This window comes from Pipra filicauda, unplaced genomic scaffold (assembly GCF_003945595.2).
Source record: "Pipra filicauda isolate LSUMZ 115617 unplaced genomic scaffold, ASM394559v2 scaffold210_size2929891_pilon, whole genome shotgun sequence".
Lineage (NCBI taxonomy): Eukaryota > Metazoa > Chordata > Aves > Passeriformes > Pipridae > Pipra > Pipra filicauda.
Genome location: NW_024104322.1, coordinates 1,237,501 through 1,247,500, shown reverse-complemented (window position 1 = coordinate 1,247,500; position 10,000 = coordinate 1,237,501). Strand labels below are relative to the sequence as shown.

The following is a 10,000-nucleotide window of genomic DNA, read 5'->3' as shown; positions in this document are numbered from 1 at the left end:
AGGAGTATATATCATCATTAATACCAATCCTTTTCACGTATCCAGTATTAACACGCGCTAAACCAAGACTGCTTCAGAGCTTCTTTTTCTTTCAGTTTTTTATTTCTTTTTAATAATTGAAAAAAATCTGAATTTTAAAAAAAATTCAATTTATATCATCTGCATTAAATACCTCTCTGACAGCCTCAATTTACCTCTACAATATTTTAATACTTAACAGCACAAATTTAGGGAATATCAAAATAAAAGTATTGATCCAAAGTGTCCTACCTGATGACATGGGAATGTTGTATTTGTCTGAATGCCTTCTTCGAATGGCTCCCACATTGGGTACACTGGCTGGGGTGATTACAGAAGGTCCCTGGGTAATTGGGGTGACTGGGGCCGTTGGTGTTGTGGGAGTTTGAGGTAAGCTCTGTGGGGATGCCTCCAACATGTTCTTAGACATGGTGACACTAGACACCAAATTGAGCTGCAGAAACCCAAAAGGAAAGAAAAAGTAGAGAGAAAATAAATTAAAAAACAACAACAACAACAAAAAAAAAAAACACCAAAAAACCCCCAACTTAAAAAGGTTTGACAAATGAGAGTGGATTCACTTCTACAGCTGTGTTGCCACTAATAAGCTGCAAAAGGAAGCAGCCAATCTCAACTAATTACAGGATGAAATTGTATCATAAGAACTCTAATTAGAGGATGCTGTTAGAGGTTATCTAATAATCTGCTGCAATGTTACTGAGGACTAACTCCTTCTAGTACTACTAGACTTCACAGAAAGTATGTTTGTCTGCAATAGAAACTAGCTCGTGACTATTTAGGTCTGTTGTAAAACAGATCTAGCTCCTGGTGAAACAAAAATAACAACAATAAATGCAATAAAAGATGTTAGTATTCATACAAACAAGACTTAAAATAAGTTGCAGTTCTGATGCTGCCAGAGTTTTGTATTTTTTTTCCCCGGTCCCAAATCTCAGCTGAGAGGCTCCAGCCAGCTGGAAAATTTTACACTGACCTTTAGTCTCCTTGCTAATTTGGTGGAATGGTAATGACATTACTACATATTCAAACAAAATTGTCTTAATTGCAAATTAGCCGGAGGAGGCTGAAAATTTTCAAATTAAATCTGATTGGAGATGGAGAGAGGGAAATGGAATTTCCTCACTAACAATCATTTGTGGCATGTGTTAACAAATATAATGAAATGTCAAGTTTGCCAATTCCTCTGGAAGTATCATTTTCAATTTATGATTACAGTGTCACTTATTGCTGATCTACCCTGGAAAGTGGGTGTCAGGGTAGAAAAAAGGAAAAAAAGGTGCGAATGTATGCAAGCTGTTTAACAGTGTGCCCTTCATTACTCCCCTCAGGAAGGCCCTGTTCCTCATTATCAAAAACTCATATTACCTCAGTCATATTTACCGTACATCTTTTGTCATAAATAACATCCAATTAGCAGAATTTATACTCAGGGCAGCACATAAAAAGATTGCTTCCATATACTTAAATGATACTCATAAGGGGTAACCTATACTTAAATGATACTCATAAGGGGTAACCTGTAGTCATTTTCACTTTATACAGTAATTTATAGAGCTGAGCAGGAAAATAATATTAATTGTTCTTCATCTGTGTGGAGCAACTGCAAGGGGGTAAATATCGAAAATTTGGGGGTTGTGTATAATTTAGTAACACCTGCCTTTTTAAATCCGAAATACACTTCTTAAGATAAACCTCTTTTTAATGGGGAGAAAATGATGTGTACAGCATTGATTGATCTTTCTTTGTGGATTTGTTTTACACATTTAGTCAGTAGAGAGATTTGTTAGGGAAACAAAAATTAACATATGCCAGCTAATTGTTCTCCTTTCTTGGGCAGCAGCCAGAAGAAGCACATTAGCAGTCTAATAATAACGACTGGCACCCTGAAGGCATCCCCAAGTGCATCTGTTCCCAATAAACCACAGACTGTTCTTCTGTTCCTACTCTAAGCCAGCAGACTGGAATGGGAATTCTTTGTTACATACATAAAAAAAGCTCAGATAATGCTACCAAATGCTTTATTTAATACATTCACAAAGCTCAGAGTTTAAGCTTGTCTGTGGCAAAAAGAAGCATTTTTGAAGAGTCTGAGAGATGAAGGAAGATTTAAGTGACATATACCTTTCTTAACTCTGAATTGTTAACTTTTGTTTTTTAATATCAAAGCTTTTAAAAGTGCATTTGATTTTTATAATAATTTCCTTTTACAAACAAGCGTACGAATTAGAAAAAAAAAGTTTACTTCCACAGCATTTCATTGAGAGATTCTTTAACTTATCTATTTGCCAACAAGAAAATGCAAAATGAAAAACCATAAAACAGTAAAACTTCTGGCACAGCAATAGCATGTAGCTACAATACACTTTATAGACACATTAAAAATTACAAAAGCTGCAGAAATACTCAATCTGTATGGATGCAAACTACTATGTTTACAATGTTATGGTAACTTATTCTACCAGCTGGCAATAATAAGCATAACATGTTTGTAGGCATGCAATCATGAACTGATAAAATAGAATTTATTATTAACTAAAGAAAAGCATGTAAAACCCAGGATGAGCACTTAGCCACCTCAGCTCATCTGAATATATTCAAGGTTGGGTGAAACTCATTATTCAGGACTCGCAGCCTTGATAACTTTGATTTTCATCCATCCATAGCATGGCCAAAAGGTACCATTTAATGAAGTACCATTCAGAGAGTAAATGGGGTCATATAATAGACAGTGCGGTTGCACCTTGTGTTCATGTACTGATAGCTGTTAAGGGTGCAGTGATGAACCAACAGAGCTCATTTCTCCTTGGTAATAAATTCATGCTATTAATATTTATCAAATGTGTGGGCCGTCTCAACTGAGCCACTGCACATGAGACCATAAATCTCTACTATCATATCAATTTTGAAGCTTCTTTTGTACAGTGTATAAATTTTAGGGGGGGGGGGAGAGTAGTATTGACCACTCTTCTTTCAAACCAATTTGAGGCCAGCAGTGCAGCTCACCACTTCAGATATCTCTAGTTCCAAAGGGAACTTTAAACTGTGGTTTCATTTTAAATCGCTCATCTAAGATTCTGTATTAATTGCCCACCATCAAACGCAATTAGCAATTCTTTCATGTGTGGTTTATGTAATGTAATACTTCAATTACATTATTCATTCAGGTTCTGTTTTGGATTATAGGCTGAAAATTCTTTATTAGTGTAGATGTAACCATGCTGCTGGAGTTTTAAAAAATTTACTGATTGAATAATTAATTGGAAAAGAACAAGCTGCAGATTCCTGATGGATTTATGAGACAATTATTCTGTCTTGTGATTATCTACATTATACTATAGGAAGGAATGAGAAAAATAATCTTATTGAAATGAGACAGTGGCTTAAAACTCTAAAGAAACAATATTCTCAAAATTTTGATAGACTACAGATCATCTGGGGTTAAAATAATTAAATAGTAAAAATGTGTTCTGAAAACCTTTTCCCGCACAGTTCAGCAGCATTTGGTATCTAACCTGAATTGCTAGAGAAGCCTGCATGAGAGAAAAACTTCACAATGCATTGAAATGTAAAAAGCACTCAGATTGCTTTATTCATATATATCCCACATATACTAAAATTTAAGTTTCCAAATGCTTTTCCTTAGTAGGTAAATGAAACAAAAAAATTTGAATTTAATTAGGCTAATGAAAGCAAAAATAATGCATCTAAATTTTCTCTCACAAAGGCAGGGGTTAAGGAAATGCCAACACTTTTTTCATTCATCACCAGGTTATGAAGTGTGCCCTCAAACAAAGATTTTCTTTGAAGTACGTGCAGCTGAAAACACAAGAGATGGAGCATGCTGTCCTTCTACGTAAATATTAACTGGGCATGATATGTAAGTGTGCTCTTTAAAACAGATTATGTTCCTTCTTCCTACATTTCTAGACATTTATAGCCACAGATTTTCATCAATACCCCAGCACTTCATCTTCAAGTACTGGTATATCCTCTTCATATTGTACATACAAAAGTTACTGTCATGGTTAATATTAATGAACAGTTCATGTTTCACACAGCTTCTAGTATAAGTGCAGTGCATCTAAGCACAGTAAATTTTAAGTATTGCAATGCCTGACACCTGACAGTACAACACTAGACCTGCATCAGACAATACTTTTGCTTATATGAAGCCACACTGAATTTAATGGAGTTTGAACCTGACTGCAGATCCAGCTGCACAACTGGGGCCCGATACAGCGCTGTGGAGCGTTTGGAAGCAACAGTGACTTTTCAGTACCTGTACAAACCCCAACAGCATCAATCACAGTGAATGTTTAACACTGCAGCCCTGACAAAAAAAGGAGCAAACCCCTGGTGTTTACAATTCTTTCAATTCGCTGAATAAAATAACGTTTTTGTTCATTTGTTTAAGAATAAAAATTGTTTATTTGTGTTTCCTATTTGTGTAACTAATATGAGAAATTTTCTAAGTACCTAGATTCATTTTACATTTATTTTTTACTGCCACTGAACTTCAAATCTTTCAAAGTGGATTTTCTTTTAATATCTATAAATACATCACAAAAAGATATTCTCTCTAGCTTCAGTCTCAAGGCAATGATTTGGACACTTACAGGTGTACTTTGTTTAGTGTCGCCTATCGTGTAGATTGGATAGATTTTGTAAAAGATAGCATTACTTTTAAAGAAACATACAATTTGACAGGCTATTGCATTTTACTTTCATTCTATTGCCACATTTTTTATCACACTCATTGTTTTCTAACTGTCACTAAATTGTTCATTTTCTTAGCCTGCTACATTCATAGACCTATTTACTGTTTATAAAGCAATATGCACTTACAGGTTTTGGAGATGGCTTGGGCTCCGAGGGTCGCATGTGCAAGTGGGTCATCATTGCTTGAAGACGTTCACGTTCTTTAGAAAGCTGTTAAGAAAGAGTGAGATCAGAAGCATTTTAGAAATGACTGATACAGCTATTTCACTGCAGTGATACATCTTATCATGGAGCTTGTCTTGGTGTAATGATTCCTACATATAAAAGTCTGTGTCAGTAGAAACTTATCTAAGAGGAAATGTAACTTTGGGCATGGAAAGAAAGAAAAAAAAACCAAAAAACTTTTATAGCCTTTCATATGTTAAAAGGTCAGAGAAAACAAATAGCACTTCATCTTTTTGTCAATAAGAGAATTGAGGTCACAGTTGCCTCAACAGTAACAAGTTACTAAGACCATAAATTAGAAGGCCCATAGAGTCTCTTTAAAGTCCTGTGGACACTGTTAGCAATGGCCTAGTGCCAACAGCTGTGAAGGGGTGAAGGGTCCTCAAAGCACAGTTCCTGCCAGGATTGACTACACACTTCATCCTTTCCCACTGAGGTCCAGTTAGTGCCCCCTGCAATCTGCCATCATCAATCTAATTCAATAGAGTGACAGAGCCTAGGCAGTGTGAAATGCTGAACTCTGCCATCAAGTCGGCATCGACACTGAACTGGGTCTCATTACAACTGATGGACCCTACTTCACTAGCAGTCAGACAAAGCAAAAAATGGCATAATTGGTCACACTGCAAGCTAAATCTTCACTTGGACTGTTAGATTACAGCCTAGCCTTTGTAAATGGTAAACAGTTCTTAAGCAGCCCTTACACTGCCTTTAGAAAACATCTCATTACTCAAACCTCTACTTTTTCCTAACTTATACCATTTTCTGACCATATGGTATGTAAATACTGGTAGTTTCAGACTCAAACAAGTTACCAAATTAAAAGCAAAAAAAAAAGAAAGAGGAGGAAGTGTTTGAAATATGTAACTTGTGGATAAAAATAGAAGAACATGAAAGAGAAAAATGTACCTTATAACATGAAAAGAATTTTTTTTCCCACAAACTAGGTTGCAAGAAGAAATGCTCAAAATTTTATTCTAGTGACTTGGCTCTGGATACCTACAATATGATTACATCATTAATTGCAATAAGAATCACTTGGTATTTAATATTACCACTTTCTGGAGAGTTCTTGCTCAACAGTTACACCTGTAGACTGAGACTGGACTAAGGAAAACAACTTGTAAGTAATTTTAAGAGAGGAAACGATCTTTACTACTGGATATATTTTCAGTATTATGGATATAATTTGGTCAGTGCATCTCCAATTAAAGAACATTTGAGGCAAGGGGGTGCGAAGAGGGTTTCTTCATATTGTGTGGCTTCATACTACGTGTGTGACACTTTAGAGACATGGTATTTGCCGTGACGTAAATTCCTAACAAACAAATTAAGCTAACACTATCCTATGAATATTACAGAAGAAATAGCAGCTTTACCTGGGTTTAAAAATCTTTCATTTTAAGGCGAATGACAATTTCTGTACATTATTGTACAATACTCTCACTGTTTTGCATTTCCAGTGTTAAAATAAAAAATACTCAAACAGTTTGCCTTGGCTGAAAGAAGAACAAGTATTCTTACATGAAAGAGGACAGTGAGACAATATGCTAAAAGGTGAGAAAGGCGAAACGTGTTTATCCTTCTTTCTCCAGACACGGCGAGTAACAGAGACAAAAATCTCAGTCCCTTGCTATGTCTCTTGAGCTTCTCTGGCTGGTCCCAAGAGGGGACAGGACTGCTGAGAGATGCCCCCGCTATGACTACTGTATGGGCAGGAGGGGGCGGCGTGGTGTAAGTGTCCTGCAGAGTCACTCATGAGGCTTGTGCCCAGCCTTGGTGGCCTGATAAGTGTAATCTCAATACTGTGAGACCCCAGGGTACTCATCACTTCTTGCATAAGCAGAAGGGAGCGTTCACATACATGCAGTGACCTCTAATGGTTAGAGCATGTACAGGGCACTGGAGCCTCATAGTCCCAGGTGTGGGACCCTCCTTGAGTAGGTCTGACATTACACCTTCTGCTTGCAGAAAAATGCCCACTGACACGCTGGGAGTACTGCTACTCTTTAATCCTGTAGAATGGCATAGACAAACACCAGAGGTCAGAAGGGGAAGAAGGAAGAGGGGTCCAGATCCAGTGTTTCAAGAACTGAAGATGGCTTGGATCCAGTCTTTGCTCCAAGGACTGCATTTTTCATTCACGATGAACGGCATTGGTGTTTCAGTTAAAGCAAAATACTGTAGACAATCTTGATGTTAGATAATTATTGCATAATGTGAAAGATCTTCAAATAAAAAATCCCACTTGTTCATGAGTATTAACAAATTTCATGCAAGAAGCATATGGCTTTAACCTAGAGTCACTAAGGCAAGTGTATTCAATTTAGTTTAGGTTGATAGTAAATAGGCTGATAGTAGGATAATACATCCATGTAACAAACCTGTATTTCTAACTGCTGAACCACTTGCATTTGCACCCGACACTGAGCAGTGCTCCTGTCATCCAATGCATGTTCATTGTTAAGGTGCCTAGAGAAGCAAATAAGACAGTGTTAAGATGAGGAAAATATCTTTATGAGTCCATTTTTCTCTCCTGTGCATATGGCTTCCATTAGCTCCAATGGGAGTTATGCAAAAAGACCTAATCAGAGCATGCCTTACACAAAACAATACAAAATAACAAAACTGATTATTTCATTTAGTTCTACGAACTTTCCCAGTGATGAGTCAGATACCAGTTCCTATCTCCCAGGTCACATATGCCATCTAAAGGCCAATGTAACCAATTATGGACATTTGTTAGAGTGACTGAACAGATTTCCACTCCCTGTTGCTGATGTAGATAAAGAGAATCACCTTACAAATGATTGTCCAAAAGATGTAATTGCTTTTAGGCTGCTTGAACAACTGTGAATTAGAGTTTGTTAAGATTTCTCTATCTGCTCTTCTTTAATCATTAAGCAACAACAGAAGCTCTGCTACCCGTTCCCCAAAACAAAGCTGTAGGGGAATATCCAATTTTCAGTGCAGTTTCTAGAAGTAGCCTCTGAGGATGATGGAAGTGATTGGGCCCCCCAGTATGAGGAAGAGTGTGCGAGGTAAAGGCAGGGGAAGGACCAGCTACACACCTTACTAATACAGCAAGCCTCCTGGGAGAGATTCAGGGTATGCATGCCAGTTTAGCAAAACAAAACCACACTCTGCAACAGGGAAAGAGGACCTCGGTGAACAGCTGCCTGCAACTGAACTTCAGCCTAGACCCAAGCGGCTGTTCCCCAGAGATTTCAATCAAGCACAACTTTACAGAGATCATTTAATAATGTTTTTTGTAGGACAATGTTTTCATTTTATTTTCTCTCTCTCCCAGGATCAAAGAAGTCCCTTTTTGAGCTTTAATAGTGTGTTTGCTGCTCCACTGTGAAGAAAACATAAGAATCAGGCTAAAGAAGAAATGAGAGCAAAGGAGTTCTGCATTTGAATGTGGATTTACTGGCTCTTTCCACTGTAGGCACGAGTGGTAAGCTTTGCAAGGACTACTGTCATGGATGGTCTATCGCACAGTTACAGTAAATAAGTTATCTGTGCTGCGGAGGAAATGTATCTTCTCCTTTTTCTCTCCTAGCAGAATTAATCAGAGAACTATGTAGTCATTTGATTGTTAATCTATGGGAAAATGTGTTCATCAGAAACAGTGGAAAATTAGGAAAATAGTATCTCGGTTTTACTAGCATTTGCCTCTTTTCATTTAAATCACAACTTCTCAGTTTTACAACCCAATGATAAAGTTTTCAGGTGAGCAGAATACAACAGGTTCTGCTATCCTTGCAACAGGCATGGCTGGGGAAGAGATTGTGAAAGATATTTTTAATTCTTTTAATTATTGTTTAAAAATTTTTAAAAAAAGTGTTTAAAGAGTATACATATAGCTTGCTTGGTAGTTTATGCTAAGTACAAGCATCACCAAGGACACATTTCCTTTATGTGAGTCATAAAACCTATAATTTATTTATTTTCAAATGAGCTGACTTCATTCCCCCCCATTGATGCAAAACATTCAGTCAGTTTAAAAAGCAGGTAATTGTTTAGAATGTACCATTCACTTGTTTTTTGAAATTTTGATTCAAAAGAATTTTACTCCCTCAATTACAGAAGCATGATAGTGCACAGTCTGTAAATGTAATGGTTTAATGTTTTCAGTTAATGGGGTACAAAATTGCCAGAAAAAGGTCTGAAGACAGATTTTACCTCATCATCATTACCACTCTCACCAGTACACACCAGTACACTGTGCTTCCACATGCATGTATGCTCACCTGCATATGCTCACAGGTATATGTGGATAACACATTAGAGTAAGCAAGAGTGTAGGTATAAAAGATCTCCCAGCCCAAGTTTGAGGTTACTGTGTACTCATGATTATTTATCAGTTATTACAACACCATATGTTTGCATAACACCTTACAAAATAGATACAGACACAGTCCTTGCCCCGAGGAACTTTAAATGCAACAGCAGTATGCAGTATGGGATAAGAAAGTCCAGTATAATGTAATTTCAATATGATTACATGGTAACTTGGGAGAATGTTCCAAGTTTCTTGAGAGTTAACACAGTAATCTTCGGAAACTCATGAGATATCTGCATCTTTTATACCATGCTTTCATGTAATGTGGTTACTTGTGCTGTGCATTTCGGAGAAAAGCTACTTTATGGAAACATTAAAAGTGTAAAAATTGTTTTAAGAATTATTTTTTCTGATCTTTCTTGCCTGTGAAGTAGGCTTGCTTTATTTATCACGCAAGTACAGGCAATGTAGTGAAAGAAGAACTAGGTCTAATACATTTTTAAAACCCTCTAAAATAACTTTTCTCTGTATAAAGTTGCTGCACTTTTAGGGTCTAATATGCTGCAATCTGCCAAGACAGACATACATTGTTTCCTCCAGAAGACCGAAAATAATTCCAGACTTTTTGGGGTTTTTTTGTTTGTTTGTTTGTTTTGGGTTTTGGGTTGGCTTGTTTGTTTTGTTTTTCTTGTCATGCCTTTTAAGTTATATACAAGTTGTGCTGGTCAA

At 36.8% G+C, this 10,000-nt stretch overlaps 1 protein-coding gene across 1 annotated transcript in view; it reads right to left on the bottom strand.

Moving 5' to 3' along the window:
• The window catches only part of FOXP2 (forkhead box P2), a 347,593-nt gene that overhangs the window by 33,373 nt on the left and 304,220 nt on the right, over positions 1-10,000 (bottom strand). Inside the window, exons 11-13 of the mRNA XM_027714978.2 lie at positions 7,368-7,455; positions 4,885-4,968; positions 271-472 (exon numbers count right to left, since the gene is read on the bottom strand). Of these exons, the coding sequence (XP_027570779.1) occupies positions 271-472; positions 4,885-4,968; positions 7,368-7,455 (374 nt within the window). The remainder of the gene's footprint in view (positions 1-270; positions 473-4,884; positions 4,969-7,367; positions 7,456-10,000) is intronic.